Source organism: Sorex araneus, chromosome X (genome assembly GCF_027595985.1).
Source record: "Sorex araneus isolate mSorAra2 chromosome X, mSorAra2.pri, whole genome shotgun sequence".
NCBI classification, from domain to species: domain Eukaryota; kingdom Metazoa; phylum Chordata; class Mammalia; order Eulipotyphla; family Soricidae; genus Sorex; species Sorex araneus.
In genome coordinates this window covers 20177573-20199933 of record NC_073313.1, presented here as the reverse complement: position 1 = coordinate 20199933, position 22361 = coordinate 20177573, and the positions used below count along the sequence as shown (strand labels likewise).

General features: G+C 42.3%; 1 protein-coding gene across 6 annotated transcripts in view; it reads left to right on the top strand.

Moving 5' to 3' along the window:
• Positions 1-4071: 4071 nt before the first annotated feature.
• RPS6KA3 (ribosomal protein S6 kinase A3) overlaps positions 4072-22361 on the top strand; it is a 120946-nt gene continuing 102656 nt past the window's right edge. For 4 of the 6 annotated variants that reach the window (XM_004612235.3, XM_055121581.1, XM_055121580.1 and 1 more), the window contains exon 1: positions 4314-4583. In XM_004612235.3, coding sequence (XP_004612292.1) covers positions 4515-4583 — 69 coding nt within the window. In that variant the 5' untranslated portion in view covers positions 4314-4514. Of the gene's footprint in view, positions 4112-4313; positions 4584-22361 lie in introns of those variants that run through there. The other 2 variants (XM_055121584.1, XM_055121583.1) reach the window with 2 other exon arrangements.

Sequence of the window (22361 nt, the reverse complement as noted above, 5' to 3'; positions counted from 1 at the left end):
ACCAGGTGTCGCAAAACAAATGGACAACAATCAGGCAGATGACTGTCAAGCAAGAAAAGATCATTCAAATTTCTACTTAAGGAATTTCAAAGAATAAGTGGAATTCCTATACATGAAAGATGAATCATTGTGTGTCTTTTTTTACTTTCTGAATCTTGAGCCTATGGCCTTCTCTCTGGAAAGAACTAGTTAAACGTTTTTAATGATTACTTGGCCTCTTTAATGAAAAAGAAATATGCTTCAGATAGTGTGAATGGAAAATGTTTTTTCAGATTGCTGCTGATGAAACCTGCTTTTTTATGGGTACAGTACTGATAAGTCCCCATGTAATTGAGCTGTGAAGTTTGGAAATATGTGAAGTTTGTTGTACCATGAACCACATAGTCATCTTGTAGCATTTTCAAACTGATGTAACTCCATTTTTTGAACAAATGCTATTTTGTTAAGTAAATGCCCATTTAAACTTGTATACAAAGGTTATAATTATAGCGGAAATTGTTGTGGACAAAGGAGGTTAAATCTGGTTGTCCTCTCATACCTTCGGAATGATTTCTTGGAAGCCTAGTCCAGATTTTTGACTGAGGTTTGCTATTTGACTCTTCTGCAGTTTCAAATAATAACTTTCCAATATTTTGGTTCTGACAGAGATTCATGTGAAGGAGGGGAGGCCTGGAATCGGGAGGTAATGGAATCAGCCCTTGATTTTGCAAGAACTCCAAAGGACAGTGCGTTGTGAGGCTATCACTTAACAGTAAAGGACTTGTAGGATACATAAAAGCTCAAGGTTAAAGGAATGTTCTAAATCAGCACTGTCCTACAGAGCTATAATGCCAAGTCTAACAAGTAAACCTTAGATGTTAAGTATGTATTTCATAGCCACATAAGAAAAACGAAAAAGAAACAAAGCAAATTGATTTTAATGAAACATTTAAATATATTTAAAATAGAATTGTACCATGCAGCCAACATACAATTATTTAAAAGGTTGCACTCTCTTTTAAAAAAAATCTTTATCAAGGTACTGGGATTTACAATGCTGCTAATGATGGTTTCATGCTGACATCATCCTAACACCACACCTGCCATCAAAGTACCCACTTTGCTCCATCAAGTTCCCAAAGGCCCCTCCTATTCAACACCCTGCTCTGCTCTGCTCTGTGGACAAACTCTCCAGTTCTGCTATCTTTGACCATTTGTTGATCTAAGACTGTGTATCTTTAACCCTGCATATGAGGAGAGATCACTGTATCTAGCCCTTTCCTTCTGACTTAGTTCACTCAGCATGCTATCTCATAATCCCATCCATGTAGTAGCAAATTGCATGATTTTGTCTGTCCTCTCAGCCCCATGGTATTCGCCATCTATATATACCACAACTTCTTGATGCATTCATTTGCAGTTGGGCGTTTTGGGGTTGTTTCCTTATCTTGACTAAGATAAGCACTGAACATATCCCTTTGGATTGATGTTTCTGTGCTTTGAGGGCAGATGCCAAGGAGTCGTAGTGTTGCCGGGTCATGTCTTTTGAAATTGACTGTGAAGTTTATTCTTAGAGCACACCTCAAATATAACCAGTAAATTTGGGGTTGAATTTTAAGTGTTCAATAATCATGTGCAGCTAAAGGCTGTCATATTAGCCCGAACAGGGCAGTGATTATTTGATGGGCACTATCAGCTTCTACTTTTCAGTAACTCCCTTTGCTGTCACCCACAAGAACCATATCTCGCCAGCTCCCCACCCCCACCTCATTTGAGAACACAGAGAACTGTTACACCACTGTTGGATCTTGAATTTAATTTTGTTTACTGGGAGGGGCGAAAAGAAGTAGGATGTGGAGTAGGGGTCGCATTCATTGTTAACTGAAGCATCACTTTTCTTTGTGGGGAGGGGGAAACAAAGGAAAAAATCCTGTTTTTCTAAGTCAATTCACCAATACTTATCAAGTCTATCCCAAGTGCAAGACAGCTGTACTAGTGGGACTTCAGCCCATAGCTAACACTTGGTTTACTGCTTCATTCGTGCAACGTGATTACTGTTAACATTACTTTGCAGATCTTTTCATTTTGCTTTAAAATTTATTCCTCTAGTTTTCAGCGTGAAAAACTCGTTGTCTTTTTAAAAATCGTTTTTAAGGAAAGGGCTTTAAAAAAAAAAACCTGGATTAATTGGTCAGCGCGTGGAGGTGATAATTTATCTTTAACCAAGTTGACCAACTTTTTGCTACAAGCAAGGGTGTTGTCACGTTGCAGTCCCAATGAAAGATAAACTCCGTGTGAATTTCAAACAACAGCACAACTCCTCTCCAAATTGAGGCTAGCTGTGTTTGACGCCAGAATTCAGGGAGCCGGGGCCGCCAAACGATCTGCGTTTGGCTTTTGCAGCACTTGCATCAAGTCGGTTGGGGACTTGAGTACTCTGCACCTCCCACCCCTCCGAGACCCCGCTGAGCCTGCCCAGATGTTGCTCAACCCCGAGCCGTCCCCAGGAGCGAAGGCTGCGGGAGAGGGCACGTAGTGAGGATTTCCGGCGCCTGCCCGGGCTCCCTAAACAGATGGAGCCTCTTCAGGTGGCCACGAGGCTCCCGGGCCTCCAGCAGGAGCCAATGGGACCCAGATGGGGGGGGGGGGCGGTAGCCAGAGCCCAACACCTGCCTCTCTGCAGCCCAGCGAGGAACCTCGCGCCGCTGATGCAGACCGGGCGGCCGGGCCGTGGGGCTCTAATCTCCAGCTCACACCTGCGCTAGGGGGGCAGGGGGAGCGCTCCCCAGGTGGCCGGGGCCCCGGAGGATGAAAGGAAGCTGTTCAAAGGCGGGCGCTGGGCGCGCGGCAGGGGACGCGCTGTGGTGTGGGGCGTGGGAGGACCGGGCAGCCGGGGCCGCCGGCCCGAGGGATGAAGGGCACGAGCGAGCCCGGAGGTTTCCCTGCACTTGCACGCTGCTCGCCGAAGGGCGCCGAGCCAGAGACTGCAGTAGCTTTCCACTCCGCCCGGCCACTTCTACCCGATTCGGCCCCGGCGGCCCCGGTCCCGCGCGGCACCTGGCGCAGGGACGGCGGGGTCCAAGCCTCCCGGGACCCGTTCCAGACGCCCGGGGCCGCTCCCACCAGCTCCCCGGGTCCCGGGAGCCGCCAGCCTGCCCGGGGATTGGATTTCCTCCTCCCCGGGCTTCCCCATCTTGGGCGGGAGGAGGAGTCAGAACCCCTCCCTCGTCGCCCTCCTCCCACAGCCTCCCTGAATTTTTAATCTAATCTTTTATTGAAAGTCAACTGAGGAGCCGGATCCCAGGCGGGCTCTCGCCTGAGGATGTTTTCAAACAGTCCCCCCCCCCCAGTCCCTGCCCTCTCGGAAGGGGGACTGGTTTTTCCCATCATGAAGGTCCAGGGAGCAAGGAGCGGGGAGTGGGGGGGAGGGGGTCGCATCGGGAGTCGCGACCAAAGTCCAGGGGCTCCAAGGACCTGGGGCTGGGGAGGGGGCGGTGACCCCTGCAGAACACATGAATCTCGAGTGTTTAATATTAAGTGCAAGAGCGTCAACTGGGAGATCGTGGTATCACACCAAGGGTCGAGTTCTTAGGGAGATCCCGGCAAAGTCGCTTCTGTGTCCCGTTTTGAGAGACGCGGGGGGCCGCGGGGGGGGGGCAGATAACTAACTGCCCAGTGACTCTGGAGAGACTGGGTGTCTCGGGACTCTAAGGGAGGGCACCACGAGCACCGCGCGCTCAGGGGACCCCGGGAGGAGTCCGGCCGAGCAGCTATCCCACGCCCCCTCCCAAGTTCCTGGCACGGGACCGCAGCCCCTGATGCCTGGCGCATGTCCCGCCCGGCGCTGGGAAGGGAGCACTTTTCTCTAACATCGCCCAGGAGCCTCGGAGCCCCGCCGAGCCGGGAGAGCCGAGAGCTCCCAGCCTTTCGCCCCTCGCCTTCCCTCTCCGCCGACGCCCCCAGATCTCCCGGGCTCGCCCTTCCTGAAAGTAGGCGAGGCCCAGGCGCCGGGGCCGGGGCGCGGGAGGGGGGCGGGGCCAAGCGGCGCGGCCCAGGAGCGCGTCTTCCCAGGCCCCGCCCCCGGGTGCGCGCGGCGGTGGTGGCGGCGGCCCAGCCTCGCCGGGAGAGACAGGTATCGCTTAGGCGCCATGTTGTGAGCGGAAGTGGGGGAGCGCGCGGCCGCGGCTGTTCTGCTGGGAGCGGGCGCGGGAACCGGCAGGGGAGGGAGGGGGGGGCGGAGCTGTAGTCCCGGCGGCGGAAGGAGGCGAGGAAGAAAGGGGCGAGCCCCGGTGCCTGGCAGCGGCGCGAGGCTCTCGCTCGACGCGCGGGCGTCTCCAGCCGGGCGCGCGGGCTTCCAGGGTCGCTGTCGGCGCCGAGCCCTCTCCCGGGCAAGCCGCCGCCGCTCCTGCGCCTGCTGCCGCCGCTCCTGCCACTGCCACTGCCGCTGCCGTGGGGCTCGGGCGGCGACGGAGCGGGGCCGGCCGCGAGCGGGCGGGGAGGGAGGAGGCGGTAAAGGCGGCGGGCCGGGGGGGAAGATGCCGCTGGCACAGCTGGCGGACCCGTGGCAGAAGATGGCTGTGGAGAGCCCGTCCGACAGCACGGAGGTGAGTGCCGCGGGGCGCCCGGGGCCGGCGCGCCCCCTCCCCGCCCGCGGACACTCCGCGCTCGGGGCGCTGCCCTCCGCGGGGGCAGTTGGGGTTGGCCCGGGGGGGGGACTCCCCTGCCCTGGCTCCCCGCGCCCCCCGCTCGCTCGGGGGCTGCTGGTGTGGCGGCGCGTGGGCTCCGGAGCGGGCGCCGGGGCTTTGGCGAGGACCCGGGTTTTTTTTTTTTTGATCAACTTTGCGTGGGGGGGGGTGGGGGGAGCGGGAGGCGGCGCGGGGGCCGGCGAGGACTTGGGAAGTTTGACCCTGCCCGCTCGGGGGCTTCCCTGGACCTCCCGGAGACCTGGAGGGGGGCGGGCGGACAGAGGGGCGCCGGGGATCGGGTCGACTTGGGGAGCAGGAATTCCCGAGTCCGGCCCGGGGAGGGAGTTGCTGCGGGAAGACGGGCGCGCGCGGGGGCCGGACCGGCCCGGGGCTGGAGGTCTGGGGGACTTAGAGACTTAGGGGGTGCGGGGACACCGAGAAGAAGAAGAAGAAGAAAAAAAACCTTCCTCTTGCCCCCCCACCCCCGCCACCCCAACCTGCCGCAGCGGTTTCTGCAAAGGAAAAAGTGGAAGCCTGAGGTCCGTCCGCCCGCCCGCAGCAATCCCCCCCCCCCCCCGCCTCCCCGCAGTTTCTGAGGTCGCTAAGCTTGAGGACCGGGTCCCTGCGAGTGTAACTTGAGTTTCCTGCCCGCTGAGGTGAGAGAGTGATAGGCAGGGAGATCGGCGGGCGCCCGAAAACGCTCTCTGCGCCGCTCCGCGCCCGGCATCTGGCTACCCGTCCGCAGCCGCGCGCCCCCGACTCCGACAGTCTGCCCTAACGCGGCCACATGGGATCCCCGCGGACCCAGCGGAGCCCCCCACCCCGAGCTCCTCGCCGCCGCTTCTGTCCCGGCACCGACTCCCGGGTCTGCGAAAATGATCGAGACAAGACCCGTTCCCGGGCATCCACGCGCCGCTCCGCTCGGGAGTGGAAAATCAATTCCTGATGGTGGCGCGTCTGTGCTTCTTCCTTCTTGACTTTTTTTTTTTTTTTTGCTGCTCTTCTCCTCCCGGCAGCGGACTTTAGGGGATTGCAGGATGCTAGGCTGCATGTGTGTAATAGTTAGTGAGTGACCCCATTTCTGGAAAGCATGACTGAAACGCGGGGGTGGAACTGGGCAGGCTCGGATGAGTGGTGGACTTGGCGGCTGCCGCTGCCCCGCCGGCCTCCGCAGTGTGAGAGGTGGATTGGGTTACTGGTTACGTCAGTGGGACGAGGCTCAGTTCGATCAGAGATGCAGGACACTTGCATTCTTGGGTATAAAGGAGGGGGGAGGGGATCAGTTCAAAGCACTTTGCAATTTCTTTCCCCCCCCCCCCCCACAGTCACCTCTGCAGCTGTAGCAAAATGTTCACTTGCTTTCCCTAACGCCAGCAAAGTTGTGATCGTGCCTACGATTGGTGCTTTAGTCTTTTGCCATTCGGATCATTTCTTTAAAACTAAACGCTGTAGAAAGGATTAGTGTGTTTGCTCAAAAAAATAAATTTTTTTTTAAGGAAATCGTGCTTTTGAAGACTGGCGGAATTAGGAGATTTTCATTGAAAAATTGTTAGCCAGCCTAATATTACACATCTATAGGAAAGTCAAATTTAGAATGGTTAATTACCCTTGAGTGGATTTTTTAAAATGAAAGTATGCCAGAGAACTATTTTTCCCTAAACAAAAATTTTTACGTTAAGTAACATAGCTGAAAGATTAATGAAATATGCCCTCAAAGTGTTGGCCTTGTGGAAAGAAATTGAATTTGTTTTGAGCTTGATTTTTCAGATGCAAACGTTAGCATTTGCAACTCAGAATCAGTCCACATAGAGTTTTGGCATGAATCGATGTGTTAAAAATTAATTTAAATTCCACCTTATCCTTTTTCTATATAGCATACATTTGGATAAAGAAGACACAAACCTGATACTTATTTAGTACTTACTATATGCCAGATACTGTGCTACATGCTACTTCTTGGTGTCCCTCTTGTGAACCAACAGATGAGGGTTCTGGTCCCCATTGTCACATATTCACTTATTACAGAATCTCAGAAAAAAATCTCAGAAATTATGGGCACAAAGATTATAAAAAGTAAATGGCAGAGCCATGATTCAAAACCTAGAGGATAATTCGTGTGTTTTGCTTTGTCTTAGGGTAAATGATCCCAATCCTTTGTGCAGAAATTCAGGGTATAAATAAATAAGTCAGTAGTTAGAAATCATGTATTTTTCAGAAACAATGAGGATATTATGAGGTCTCATTTGTTAAAGCTTAGTTATTTCAGTAGCTGTCATGTTTTCCAGAACCTGGCAGCAAGGATTCCACAGTTTGCCATTTTCAAAGAATTTTTTGATAGTCTGACACAACGTATGTCAAACGGAAGCAGCATTGCCCAAATTTATTAAAACTAGATTTTAACAAATTGCCTTTAGCTATTTTGTTGCCTTTGGTAGTTCAGCTGCTTAAGAAGATCTGTACAAATTTAGAAAAATTGCATTAAGAAGGGAAGGGTGGGTAATTTGCATTCAGAAGTTTAGTACCCGGGCTTAACATTATGACGATTATGCCTTCTCCCCAGTAGGTTCTTATCAGAGAGTAATTGTACTTTACCACAGTAAAATCTTTTTGAAAGAGATAGAGTTTTTGAAGTAGTCATTTGAGTAAATGCATTGCAAAATTTAACGGGCTAAAAGATTCCAGAGTTGATCTGTATTGGAATTTGCTTCTGTGGTGTGGTTCCCAGTAGAATGTGAACCCTTTCTTGAAAGCAGAGACTTTGTTTTCTCTATATCCTCAGCACTGTAGCTGGCATATACAGTTCATGGACCCAGTAGATGGGTCTGAATGAATTATGAATGTCAGGAATGGGGTGACTATCAGTATTATCTGTTTTCATTTTCACCCAGCACTGAAATATGAACAATCTTAAGACACCTAAGAACTTCACCATAAGTTGCTGCTTTAAGTCCTCAGATTGGTGTCATGGTGCTCAAAACAAATAAAAAATCTCTGCACTGAGCTGAAACGTGGGTCATAGTATGATAGGTCGAATGTTTAACATGGTGACTTGACGCTGGCACTGCACTGCAATTTGTGTTAATTAAACCACATTCAAGTGTGCACCACTGGTGGTGCACGCCAGTGTCAGTGTGTTGCAGAAGCAAGCTTAGGATAATAAAGGAAGGACTTGTACGCAAAGCCAAGGTTTGTACAAGATTCAAAACAACATGCTAGTCCGTTTCTGAACATTTGACAGTTTAGGAGATGGTTATTGATGAAATGTGTCTTGTTTGATTTTACAAATTCCTCACCACTAGTGTCAGGAACATTTACTGGCTCATATGCCTAATCTGAAGTGAGATAATTCCATTTCAGTATCGAATAAAGGATTGTAAACCTGGATACAAAGAAATTTCAAAAATAAAATCTGTTACTTTGTCTTTAAAAAATTGTGTCATATTAAAAGGCCTCCTTGAATTCAAGTACCAATCATGTATGAAAAATAACTGCAAATCTTTTCTGTATATAAAAAATAAGATTCTTGTGTTGGAGAACAACAGTGACTGTGCAGCCGTATGGGGTTCTAGAATATTTCTATTATCTCGTTATCCTATATTTCATCTATAAGGGAAAATTCTATTAAAGTATGATAATTGATTTTGAAGAAATGTTTTATTAAGTTTCTTCTCGTTTTCCTGTTTCACTTTTACCCATCTTCCAGGTTTTTTTCTTTTTCCCAAGTGAAGATCTGAGGAGAGGACAGGTATTGTTCCGTGTCAGCTGTCAAGTAATCGTGACACAATACTGGACACTTCATGTTTTCCGTGCTTATGATACAGAATGTCAGTTTTGTTAAACAAAAATTTAGGAAATTTTGTTTTGTTTTGGCAACCTGAGAATTGATCCAAAAAAATGTGTGCAGCTTCATTTATGTTCACTTAAATTTTAAGATAAAGAGAAAGGAATTTAGGGAGACTTTTCCTTTAGTACGTTTGTGTAAATCACATCTTTTATGTACATTTATGTACATTTTCATGCAGAAGGGATGCCGGGATTGGGATGTTCAAAATATTGGGATTCTTAGCAAAGTCTGTAACATTTAGCAAATTATAGAATGACTAAAAGTAGTGCAGATCATTTATCAGAAGTGTGAATTGAAGAATTGTTCTAAAGATTTTTTAAAATTTGTCATCTACTAACAAAATTATGCCACTGTGTTCGTTAATAAGATTTACTCTAGAGTTACGTGCTCAGGGACTTGCCATCTGCAGGCTGTGAATGATGGGTGACATCAAGTGGTCCATTTCGCCCAGTGCAGATTGAACGCTTTAGACTCAGTGGATCAAATTACATTGTAAGGTAGTAACTAGCATCTTGGTAGTCTCTTGCTCGAGTATGAGTATGGTTACTACTTGGATGTTCATGTGCTTTTTAATTTTTTTTAATTAGGGGCCACTTTAACAACTTTTATAGCCTTGGACTGCAGTTGAGAAAATAAAAACATTATACATTCCAGTTCACATAAAAGATAAAGCAAGCAACTGTATTTTAATAGTTGGTGCCAGATATCTTTTTTTCCCCACCCCATCATTGTATTTTTGAAATTAACAGTTTACTATATCATCAATCAGAATCAAGTAGCATGACTCATATATTCTGGTTTATTGATTTAATACCAAATAGTATCAAGCAAAGATAAAACAACAATTAAAAACAAAGATAAAATAACTCTTTGGGACAGGGCTGTGGCTCAAGTGGTAGAGCAGTGCCTGGCATACGTGAGGCCGCGGGTTTGAGCTCCGCTGCCGCCCATCCCTGTCCTGGGCAGCACTAGGAGGGCCCCCTATAAAGAAATTAATTTTTAGTTCAAAAGTAATTTTAAAAAGTATAAATCTTAGCTGTTAAGTAAAATGTGCTAGCAAAGCACACACACATATATATGATAAAACATCTTCAGGATAAAATCGTCTGTATAGAACATAGCTATTAATACATTTGGCCTATTTTAAGCAAATGCATTCATTACTTCCAGTTAAATATTTCAGTTTTGCTTATATGCTTAAAATATGGAAGGCTCTTTGTGGGATAATTTTGATGTGTGGAAGAAGTGCTAACATAAGCTTTGGAACCATAAAGATGTGGGCTTAAATCCTGGCTCACCACTTAATAACTTTGTAGTATTATGTAGGCTATTTATCATATCTATGCTTCAGTGTTCTAATATGTAAAATAAGGATGAAAGTAATATTTACTCAGGGTGTGAGAATTAATATATCTAAAGTAATTAATTGCTTCAGTTTGTCATTTACATGTTTAATAACTAACATAGTTTTAATCATTGTCCTACAGAACTGTTGAAGGAAGTTCTGTGCTTTTCCTCTGGGGTAACTTTCAGAATCAAGAACAATTACTTAAAAAATATGTGTTGGTTGATTTCTTGCTTCACATGTCCCTGGGTTGAATCCCTGACCCCCCAAAAAGAAAAGAAATGACATGTTTCTCTTGTTAAACAGGGACTTTATAGAAAAATATCGTTTTAAAGTCAACAACAGAAATTGTAGAATTTTGACTAGTGTCCAAAACTAAATGCACATCTTTTTTCTATTTTAGTTTCAGTGCTGTTTCTGTTAGTTATTTTTTGTAGTACCAGGTATCAAAACCAGGACTTCACACATGCAAGCAAGATGGACTTTCTACCACCACACAACTGGTCCTATTAATATCATTTTTGTTTAGTTTCTTGGGCCACACCTGACTGTTCAAGTCTTACTCCTGGCTTTGCATGCAGGGATCACTCCTGGGTGGACACAGGAAACTATATGGGGTGCCTGGGATTGAACCCAGCTTGGTCCTGTGTGCAAGGCAAGCGCCCTCCCTGCTATGCTATCTTTCCAGCCCCTGTTAATGTCATTTGTTTCTTTTTGGGTAGCACCCTGCAGTGCTCAGGGATTATTCCTGGCTCTGCACTCCAGAATTACTCCTGGCGGTGCTTGGGGAACCAAACGGGCTGCCAAAATCGAACCCAGGTCTGCCGCATGCAAAGCAAACGCCCTACCCTCTGTACTATCACTCTGACCCTAATGCCATTTTTAAGGACAAAAAGTAATACAGAAGCCTTCCTTACTCTTAAGCACATTTTTGTTTCTTATAATTTTTTAAAATTTGATGCCCAGGATCAAACCCAGGGTCTCACATTTTGTTCTGCCCCTGAGCCATACATCCCATCCCGGAACAGATTGTTTTGAGTAAACAGTAACTGCCATGAGTAACTGTTTGGGGGTTGTTTTGTTTTGTTTACAAATAAATTCCTTTGGGCTTGGTTTGTTGTGTCGTAGTGATACTTCAGGCATATCAAATAGTACATATAATTTTTTAATCTGAGAGTGTCTTGAAATATTCAAGGTGTATCTCTGCCATAACAATTGTATTCCCCTCCCCAAAAGGTTGGTGTGGTGATGGGGGAAGCAAAGCAAAATCAAATGGATTAGGGGAATGTGGGGTTAAACAAGAGCTAACCAGTGTTTTATTGCATACCTTCTTAGAAATTTCATTTGTTTTTTATCTGTTTGGGGGCCCGCACCTGGCAGTGCTCTGCCGTGACTCCTGGTGGTGTTTTGAGCTCTGTCTCTCTGGCCGCCTTAGATCTTTTAAGATCTTGTGCATGGTCAATCTGCACAAAGGATAATATAGCCCACAGCATTTGGGATTTGATGTCAGATCGATCCCCTACCCTTGTTTTCCATGAACCCTCTTTTAATGTATCAAGGGCACAAGTGTTCTGCAGAACATGGTTTGGAAATTCTGCTAACTGAAGTAACGTGATCCATTATTGCCTGGAAATGAGCTGTTAGGTTTAACTGAATCTAAGCTTTTTTAACTGTCAAAAGTTTTTGTTTCATTGTGAACTAAAATGTTTCTAAATTGGAAAACAGTTTTCTATCTTACTAAAAATGGGTTAAATTTAAGTATAATTTAAATGAAACTTTTGCATAAGCAAAAATTTTATTTACTGCTCTGCAAATTAATGGTCATATTTTACTTTAACATCAAGGTAATTGCCTTTAACTGAATGACTTCTACACATTGACTTACTCTGTAGCTTATGTTTAATCTTCGCAGTTTAAAATAAATTCTTTAAATTGTCTTGTTCTCAATCGCTTACCTCTTTCTGTCCTCCTTTTTAAGTCAGTTGTTTCTTTCAGTTACTAGAAACCAAATAGATAGCATTAATATTTTGATGGCAGCCATTTCTAACTTGGAAACTCTTCATCTCACAAACAAATTTAGCCTTTTTACTGACTGCTTGTCAAGTACTGTAACATGACATACTCACCTTTATTCTGATCTCTGCCCATTGCACATACATACCACTGGGGTGAGAAATACTTGCTTAATAGGTATCTTACCTACAAATAAACAGTGATTTTTTTTTCTTTACGCCTCAACACACTATAACAAAATGGCTTAATTGCCAGAATCTTTCTTCCACTTTTGAAGGTGTTAGCCAGAACGGAATTTGAATGAACTACAGAACAGGCAGCTGTAATAGGGAAAACTTAGCCTACTGCCCCACCTGGAGTCAAGTCTCTGTATTGTCTTTTGGGCTTGAGTCTGCAAGTGTCTAGCTTGTTCTCCTTCCTCCTCCCCCCACCCCCTGCCATGATATAGAGCAAGTTTCCTGAATATTAGAAACCCTAAATTTATGTGTAAGTTCCAAAGGACTTTTATGTTGCCATTCTCTAGTAGTATAAATAGAAGTAAAGCAATTTGAATTCACAGGAATATGTTAGGCCAGAATTTCCTATCTTAATGATTCGTACATAGCTTAAAAACTAGTTATGCTTTACCCATCATATAAACTGATTTTGATAATTTTCCATGTAATGATCTCTTCTCATCTGACCTGGTCATCTACTTTTCAGTGAGGTTGGTGCTAATCCTTTGGTCCACAAAACTTGGTTAGAGGAAACTTGGTTCAAGCCATTTGATATGTGTTAGAAAGAGATGTCAGCTGATAGCCTGAAGCAAAAGATCATTCCTGACATTACTAGATTTAAGTGCATATCAGGTGCAGTGTTTTAAAAATAAATATTTACTCCAGAAATCTTGTAGGAGCTATACTAAAAACCTGTTATTCCAAATGTTACTTGAGTTCTTAACATTTAGGAGCAGAGGAGTCTACATGAAAACAGTTTAAAATAGGAAGATTCACTTCAAAGAAGACACACCTTCCATATCAGCACTAGCCATTAGTGCTATTTGAAATGTTGCTGGTGTGGCTAAGGAGCTGAATTTTAGATTTCATTTTAATCTGTTAAAATTTGTTTATTTTTTTTTTTTTTTTTTTTGCTTTTTGGGTCTCACCCAGCGATGCACAGGGGTTACTCCTGGCTTTGCACTCAGGAGTTACTCCTGGCGGTGCTCAGGGGACCATATGGGATGCTGGGGATCGAACCCGGGTCGGCCGCGTGCAAGGCAAACGCCCTACCTGCTGTGCTATCGCTCCAGCCCCAAAATTTGTTTATTTTTAAATACTAACCTGTAGGGGGGCAGGGATGTGGCTCAGGAATAGAGCTTGCATGTAGGAGGACCTGGGTTCAGTTCTTTACACTACCAAAAAAATAAAACTGAAAAAGCAGAATTAAATAATAGACTATAGCTTTTGTTTGCCACATTGAACAGTGCCACTCTAGCTTATAGATTTAGAATAGTTTGATCCATTTTCCTACATCATTGCTTTTCAACTCTGCCTTCTATTATTTGTAATTTAGAAATTTGGAATTGATAAGACTAATATTTATTGTAGATCAGGAATATATTAATGTGTGCCTTTTTAAACTATATCTAATTGAGTTTATCATGTTTGTCTCCTCCCTGGAGATTTTGATAAGCTGTCCTAGGTAGTATATGCTTCACAAATCACTGTTCTCTACTTTGTATAATTTGTTTCATAGGAGTATTTAGGTGATAACACATAGGCTTTAGGGGAAATCCACTTGGAAAATGGATTGGAATGGGAAAGAATTTTTAAAAATCTGACAATTTTAGAGCTGAGACTAATTCAGCCCAACCCTGTTTATATAGGAAAATTGAGACCCATTAAGGCAGATCAACTCCAGGTCATACATTAATAGAGCAATTGTATATAGCACGGTTGATTTCAGTAACATTAATTTTACCATTCAGTCACATTTCAATATAACTTTTTTTCTTTTTTTTTGACATATAGTGGTGCTTAAGACTTCCTTGTGGCTCTGCACTTGGGTCACTCATGGTGATGCTCAGAGGACCCTATGCAATTCCTGGGATCAAACCAGGCTTGACCACATGCCAGACAAGTAGCTCTATCCCTGCACTTTTTTTTTCAGCTCTAATATAACTTTAATCAGTGCTATCTCTGTGCCAAATCTATCATAAATACAAAATCTGAAAGAACCATCCTACCTTTTAAAGGTCAAATATACTTTATTTCTGCCCTCTGTTACTTTCAGATCCTTATTTGACAGAGTAGTCAAATCCAAAATAAATTAATATACGTATTTAGTTTAGTTTAGTTTGTAAGTCTGAAAATAAAATTAGTCTTTAAAGGAACAACTTCAGGACAGTTTTAAATGATGAGGAAATATTTTAAGTTCACTATTCTTTGTTTTGCATATGAAAATAAGATAGACTAACATTTCCTGAATGTCCTCTCCTCTCTCACTAGGCTCTTGATTTCAATCAAATCCAATGAGTTTGACATAATGGTCTCAACTTAGAGATTTGGAAAGAGGAAACTGAAACCTATGGTGATTAACTCGTTTATGGTTGTACAGCTAGTAGAGGAGAATGCAAACCCAGATTGCAGAAATTTAGACTTTCCACTAGACTGTTTGAGTTGAGAAGAACACATAGGTGAGAGACTCCAGATGTCTAGATGAAATCTCTTATAGGGGAAAAGGACCCAAGTGGTTTGCAGGGGGGGAGGCGCACGTGTGTGCGTGCACAAGAGTGCATAGGAAGGGGTTAAGAATTGATAATCTAGAAAGACAGGTGCTTTCTCACACGTGTATGACATGAAACTCTCTTCTCACAGCAGAACCTAGGCAGCAAATGTGATCCTGACATGAACTACAATTATTGTTTGTAATTGAGACAATATTTAACTCCTTGATACGTAGGTAGAGTTGGCAAAGTAATATTCGGGGCCAGGGAAATATGTCAGAGGGCTGGTGCACCTGCATTCATGCTCAAGACCCCAAATTTGCTCCCACTTAGGTGTAGTCCTGGTGGCCCTCAGAACCAGGAATGGCCTCTGGACCCTCAACCCCATGAGCAGCACTGATTAGGGGTTCATTACCCCAGCCCCCTGGCTCCCCACACCAAAGGGGAAAGTTAAAATTACTCACCAAGTACAGTTGAGGTTCAGTAGGCTTTTTGTATGGGAAAATGTTTGGCAGTTTCCAAACAGCTATCTTAAAAACAGACATTTGAAACAAAAATTAGCTCTATTTGGGAAAGGGGGACTGCTTAGCTGCTACAAGCTCATCAGATAGAAACTCCTGGGTGTGTACTTGAAGAGATGTGCTCTGTTTTATAATTGCACTTTATTGAATAATTACCTTTTTATGTTTGCTTCTTTTCTGAAAAACCTATTTGACACTAAGTTCCAAAAAAGAGAATCTGGCTCAACTGGAAAACTTTACCTGTCATGTTACTACAGTTTAAGAAAATGAAATGTAAAGGGAAGTTACAGTTACTGCTTCTCTTTCCCTTTGGGTTTATAAACTGTTAGATCAAATATCTCTAATAAATCACTTTTAAAATTCAGATAAAATTTATATACCATACAATTTATTTTTGTGAAATACATAGACAATTCAGTGGTTTTCAGTATATTCACAAGGTTTTGCAGCCACCATCGCTACTTAATTCAAAACCGTTTTCATCATCCAAAAAGAAAATCCCATACTTAGGGCTGGAGCAATAGTACAGCGGGTAGGGCGTTTGCCTTGCATGCGGCTGACCCGGGTTCAATTCCCAGCATCCCATATGGTCCTCTGAGCACTGCCAGGGGTGATTCCTGAGTGCAGAGCCAGGAGTAATCCCTGTGCATTGCCAGGTGTGACCCAAAAAGCAAAAAATAAAAAAATTAAAAAATAAATAAATAAATAAAAAATAAAAGCCTTCTCATTGTCTTTGAAATGAAAAAAGAAAATCCCATACTTTTTAGCGGTCAGTCCCCAGACCCTTTATCCCCAGCCCCATGATAACCAATAATTTTCTTTATGTTGCTATATATTCTGGACATTTCATGTTAATGAAATCACAAAATATGTGGCCTTTGTGTATGGCATTATTCACTTGTTTTCAGGGGTCATCCATGTAGTAGCATATACCAGTGCTTCATTCTTTTATTGCTAATATTCCATTGTATGGATATAGTACATTTTATTTATCTATTAGATGATGGGCATTTGGGGTATTTCTGTATTTTTGGCTATTAATAATGCTGCTGTGCACATTTGTTTACACATTTTTATCTGAGCATTTGTTTTTAATTCTTTGAGTATGTACCTAGGAATAGAATTGCCATGCCATATAGTGAGACTATGTTTAACATTTTGTAGAACTGCCAAATTGTTTTTCAACTTGTTTGTGCTGTACTACATTCCCACCGTATGAGGATTCCAGTTCCTCTGCATCCTTGCCAATGCGTGTTATTATCTTTACAGCCATTATAGCTATTCTCTGTGTGTGAAGTGGCATCTCATTATGGTTTTGATTTGCATTTTGCTAATAATTAAGGATGTTAAAAGATCTTTTCATGTACTTATTGTATATTTGTATACATAATTTTCTTGTGCTTATTTTGTTACTATTTTGGGTACTTAAAATGCTGTTTTACTCTGGTGCTATTACAGAAGATATTTACCCATATTATGTTATACATAACTCTTATCAGGAAACCAAGTTTTAATACATTCTTTAAAATGTTTCTCTCTTTTTTTTTTTGATGTGATAAACACAAACCTTTTCCTAGTACAGTGGTTTTCCAACTGGATTGATTGACCTCTGGGTTCTGTGACATACCTTAGAAAACTTTATCGCTTGGCCTACCCCTTCTCCCAGCCAGAGCAGAGCTCCTAAAGGAACACAAGGAGCTAAAGTTTAACTATAGAAAGCAAAGATGCAAGTAATGGCATTTTCCTTAAAACATCACCAATTTCATAGTATTTTCTAGCTGTTACTTTTTGTATTTTTGTTTCAGAATTGTAGGGGTCAGGTGGGCACCCCTGGCTGTGCTCAGAGCTTAGTCCTGGCTCTGCACTCAGAGACCACTTCCCTGGTGGGCTTGGGCTACCAAATGTAGTGCCAGGGATCAAACCTGGAAGGGCTGCGTGCAAGGCAAGTACCTTATCTGCTGTCCTATCACTCCAGCCCTATCTAGCTTCTTAAAGCAAGAGTATAGAAATTGAAGGTCGACCAAAACAAAGATCTATGGAAGGGTCGACTAAAAACAAAAGGTAAAATTAAATGTCTACAGATAAACCAGTTTTTCCCCAGGAATATCTTCAATTGAAGATATTCAATTGAATATTTGAATTCTAAGATATTGATGTGAGATGTACAGGTATTTTTATTTAAAGAAATAAAGGTGTAAAACAACCCATTTGCCTTTTCCTCGGGGTTCCTACTCGTGGTTAATATAATTCAAGAATAACTGTCGATCGCAATAAGGGAGGCTTATTAAGGAGATAAATGTTAGACTCAAGTTAAAAATAAATTATCTTAGATTATTAAAAATCAAAGCTCATAAATGAATTTTAAAGCTATCCTCCCCCCACACGGCTGTTATGAATGTGCATGATCTTGTGTTAGATGATGATGAATAAAATAGAATTGTATTCTTTGGAATATTATAGTCTAAAAGTACTAGGATGACAGGCATTTGAATAATGTGGAACAAACTTGTTTAGCCAGGAGTGATATAAATAGATGCAAGTAGATCTCAGAAGGGAATATTATTATTATCTATAATGTTCCGAAATTTCCCATAGTACCTGTTTAACTGTAATGTGGACAACTAGAAACTAAATGTTACTACCTTAGCACCTGATAATGCTGCCTTTAACACACAAGAAAATAGGGCCAGGAAGAGTGCTCAGTGGGCTGAAGCATGTAGGTTCAGTCCTTGGTACTGCACACATTGGGGATTAGATTGCCAGCATTGCTGAGTTTGCCTCCCGGGAGGAAGAAAATAGAAAATATGTGGATTTTCATCAAAAGAATCATTTGAAGGAGCCTTTTGATTCTTCCTGTCAAGGTGGAAGAACCATATTCCTCCAGATAGATGCTTTGTAACTAAAACATCTAAGACATAACACAGCAAATAAGCACAAGAACAGTCTGAAGGATGAAAACAAGGCAGATTCTGTAGATCCTGACATTGAAAAAATGACACAGTACCCGAGGTTTTCTTACTGCATCCATGTACTGTAGAGAGGGTGCTATAAAATCTTCCAACGTGAAAGCATCTGCAAGAACAGACAGAAAGGATTACAAGAGAGACCTGTCATTTTTAACCAATTATTGGGAGAAAGTGTAGCCTTAAAAAAACAGTACATCTTTTTGGTTGGACTCATCCCATCCTAAAAAAAAATGGCAATAGAAAACCCCTATCCCACCCCAAAGCAGCCCGAAGCCTGGATCAGATTTCCCCCTCAAGGGTGTTGGCTGAGCAAATCAGGGACCTAATTTCTCTTTCCCTAGCTAACAAAAGCAGACAGCACTTGGATTCCCCCTGCTGGGTGCTTTGGGCATGTGTAACCAGGTATCTGATCACCCTTCACTCCTTCCCACCCTCACAGAAGGCACTCGTTGGGGCAGGGTCCGTCAGTCAAGCCTCCACTTGATCCTGGAAGCAACGAGACTTAGTAAGGGGGTGTAAAGCAAGGCTAGTTCCCCCCCCCCCGCTGAGCCGCCTCCTGCCCTGTTTCTGTGAGGAGCCAAGTCCCTGCACTCCACCCATCGTCTAGACAGCAGATGATTCTTGGAGGGTGGACAAGCCAGCAGTGCTTCTCCCCTTAAATCAGTGCAACCCAATAGGGAACTGAGACTCCATCTCCAATGCCATCTACAGGTATAATAAAGTGGTACCCAGAGGGTACTCCTCTTTCCCCTCTTCCCTCTCCTCTTGTCGACTGGGCCTTCTGCTTTATCTGTGAGTCGACGCTGTAGTTTCCTCCTGATTGTCAGCAAAACTGATCAGGATGCTGGGCTGACACCCACTTGTGTTGAGATTAGGAGTGACCTGAACTCCAATCCCACCAGTCTGCCGGGATAGGGAAAAAGCCTGAATCCCTGGTCCACTTTTGCCAGGGTGGTGTTGACAAAGCCCAGAACATGCGTACTCACACACAAATTGCTCTTACACTGACCTCAGGGCAGCTGCCTACTGAAAAGAGATTAAGTACCATACAGAGTCTTGTGGTATTCAAGATACTCATTATGCAGTCAGATAATTTCGTCCTCAAAAGAAAATTCGCAGCATGAATGAGAAAAATTGATCAACAGATAGTAACACACTGCTTCAGTGTTAATGTTTTCAGATAAGGATTTTAAAGCGGCCATTGTAAAAATGCTTTAGTGAGCAAACCAACTTGCTTGAAACAAATGAAAAAAGTCTCAGTGAAGATATAAAGCAGAAACATGAAGAATACACTAACATAAACTTTCTACGTGGGCTCAATAGAAGAATGGACACGACCGGAAAGAGTAAGTGCTGAAAATAGAGCAATCTGAACAACAGAAAAAGTAACTTGGAAAAATAAGAGTTCAACCAGCCTGGGGAACGTTAACAAAAGACTTAACACTTAACAATCATGTCTTCAGAGTCCTGGATAAAAGAATGGTGGACCTGAAGAAAAATTACTTCAATTTCCTCAAATTTGGCAAAAAATGTAAACAATTTCCAGAAGCCGATGACAGATAAGATAATCGCAAAGAAATCTACACCTAGGTACATCAAAATCAGATCTTTGGAAATGAGTTGTTTAGTTCATATAGAATTTCAATTTTGCAAGATAAAGAGCTTACAAATTGGTTACACAACAATTTGAATATCTTTACCACTCTGAACAGTACACTGTGAAATGGTTAAGATGGTAACTTTTATCGTATAGTTTACCACAATTGCAAACAATTTTAAGCTTTTGAAAAGTATAGAGTGAATCTGGAGGGCAGCCAGAGAAAATGCACTATAACTTATAAAGAAACAATGATTGAAATAACAATAGATCTCACATTAGGCCATGGAGCCTGGAAAGAAATAGCACACAATTTGTTAACTGCTATTACTGAAAAGCTGCCAATCTCGAACTCTGTATTCAGTTAAAATATACATCAGGAATGAAGGTACAGTCAAGACAATCTCAGATGAAGAAAAGTAGGAAAATTTGACTATATGAACTGAAAGAATAAAATTAAGCAGAAGGGAAATAAAGGAATATATAGAGCATACTTGAAATAAAGAAATAAGAATGACGTGAATTCTACAGAATCTATATCAGAAAATACAAAACACTTTAAAACTCATTTTATGAAGCCGGTATCATAAAACACCTGATATCAAAGCCCAAATATAGTACATAAGTCTACAGGCCATTATCTCTCAAGAACAGAGGCACAGAATCCTCAATAAAATATTAACAAAACAAATCCAGCAGCATATGATAAACCATATTCTGTATCTAAATGGTTTTAGTTCAGGGTTGTAAAACTGGTTCAGTATTCAAAAGTAATCGGTTGTAGTCCATATTTAGAAGAAAAACACTAACAGTGAGACATACAACACATTGAATAATCATCTATAAAAATTCAGAAAATTAAGGATGAAGGGAACTTTCTCAGCTTCATGATGAACATTAATCAGAATCCCACTGCTAACATCATATTTAATGGTGCAAGACTGAATGCTTTCCTGTTCAGTTTAGCAGCAAGGCACTGATGTCCACTCTCACTGTTGCTGTGTAATATAATCCTGGAAGCTCTTACCAGTGTCCTAATCAAGAGAAAGAAATAGAAAGCAGGGGCTGGAGCGATAGCACTGCGGGTAGGGCGTTAACCTTGCACGTAGCCAACCCAGGTTCGATTCCCAGCATCCCATATGGTCCCCCGAGCACCAACAGGAGTAATTTCTGAGTGCAGAGCCAGGAGTATCCCCTGTGCATCGCCAGGTGCGACCCCAAAACCAAAAATATATATATAGAAAGCATACAGATTGGAAAGCAAGAAATAAAATTGTTCTTATTTGCAAACAGTATGGTGGTATCTGGTTGAAAATTATGAAAAATATACATGAAACTGACAGTTTGGCAGTGATAAAATGTAAAACTAGCACACAAGAATATTATTTTTACTAGTAATGAATTGTGAAAAGTGAACTGTTAATTACTTGAAAGTAGGTATAAATAGATATGGCATAAATCTAAAATACAGAGTTTGTAAGATGAATTTTTAAATGATTAAAGACATCTAAAATGAACAATTAGAAAGATATTGCCTTCTTAGATTGTGTATAGTAGTACAACTGTACTACTATGATTCAACATAATCAGTACAATCCTACTACTATGATTAAACAATAGTATTCCTTTTTAACTTATTTTTGGGCATGGCACCATACCCTGATATTCGGGGCTAACCCTGTTGGTGCTCAGGGGACTATACATATGTGTGTGTATATATGTGTTGTGTATACAGATATAGATAGATACATGTACACATATATATACATATTCATACAGCACCAGGTATCAAATTGGTATTGACTACAGGCAAGACAGACACCTTAACCCCTGTACTGTCTCTCTGGCCCCATGTTCTTCTGTAAATTTAATACTAGGTAACTCAAAAACTTCTATGTAAAGGAAAATAAACTAAACTAAGGATAAGAATAATGTACAAGAAGTTGTTTTATTTGCTTTTAAAATTTATATTTAACCTTAGTGATCAAAGTGATAGGGAAAACATTGGTGGAACACAATAATAACCCAGAAGAAGATTCATTCAAATATGACCAACTGATTTTATCAAAGATGCAAAATAGAGGAAGTATGGATAATCTTTTTTATCAGTTGTGCTTGGCAGCAATTTGACATTATAAGTAAAAGAATGAAGCTCAATGTAAATATCACAGGTTATAAAAAATTAATTTACAGTGGGGCATACGTTTAAATAACAAGTATAAAACTTTAAACCTCAGAATTGGACATCGGACAAATTCTTCAGTACCATGGGCTAAGAGGAGAGTTCTCAGACCCAGATACCAAAAGACCAATCCATAAAAGAAAAAATAGTATACTGTACATCAGAATTCAAAACCTTTGTTCTATGAAAAACCTTGTTATGGGAATGAAAAGAAAATATTTGCATACCTATATTGAGACAGGACTTAAATATAGACTATATAAAGAACTTTAGAACAAGAACAGCAGCAACAACCCAATTAGAAAATGAGCGAAAGAGATGAACAGACATTTTCAAAGAGAGAGAAAAATAAATCAGCTTGTGGAAAGATGTTCAACGTGTTTATCAAGGAAATGAAAATTAAGTCCACAGTATATTGCTAAACCCTTAATAGGACAGTCAAAATAAGTGGTGTGAATACCAAATGTTGGAGATAGTGTAGGCAAAGCTAATCTCCCATTCACCGTTGGTAAGAACATGAAATGC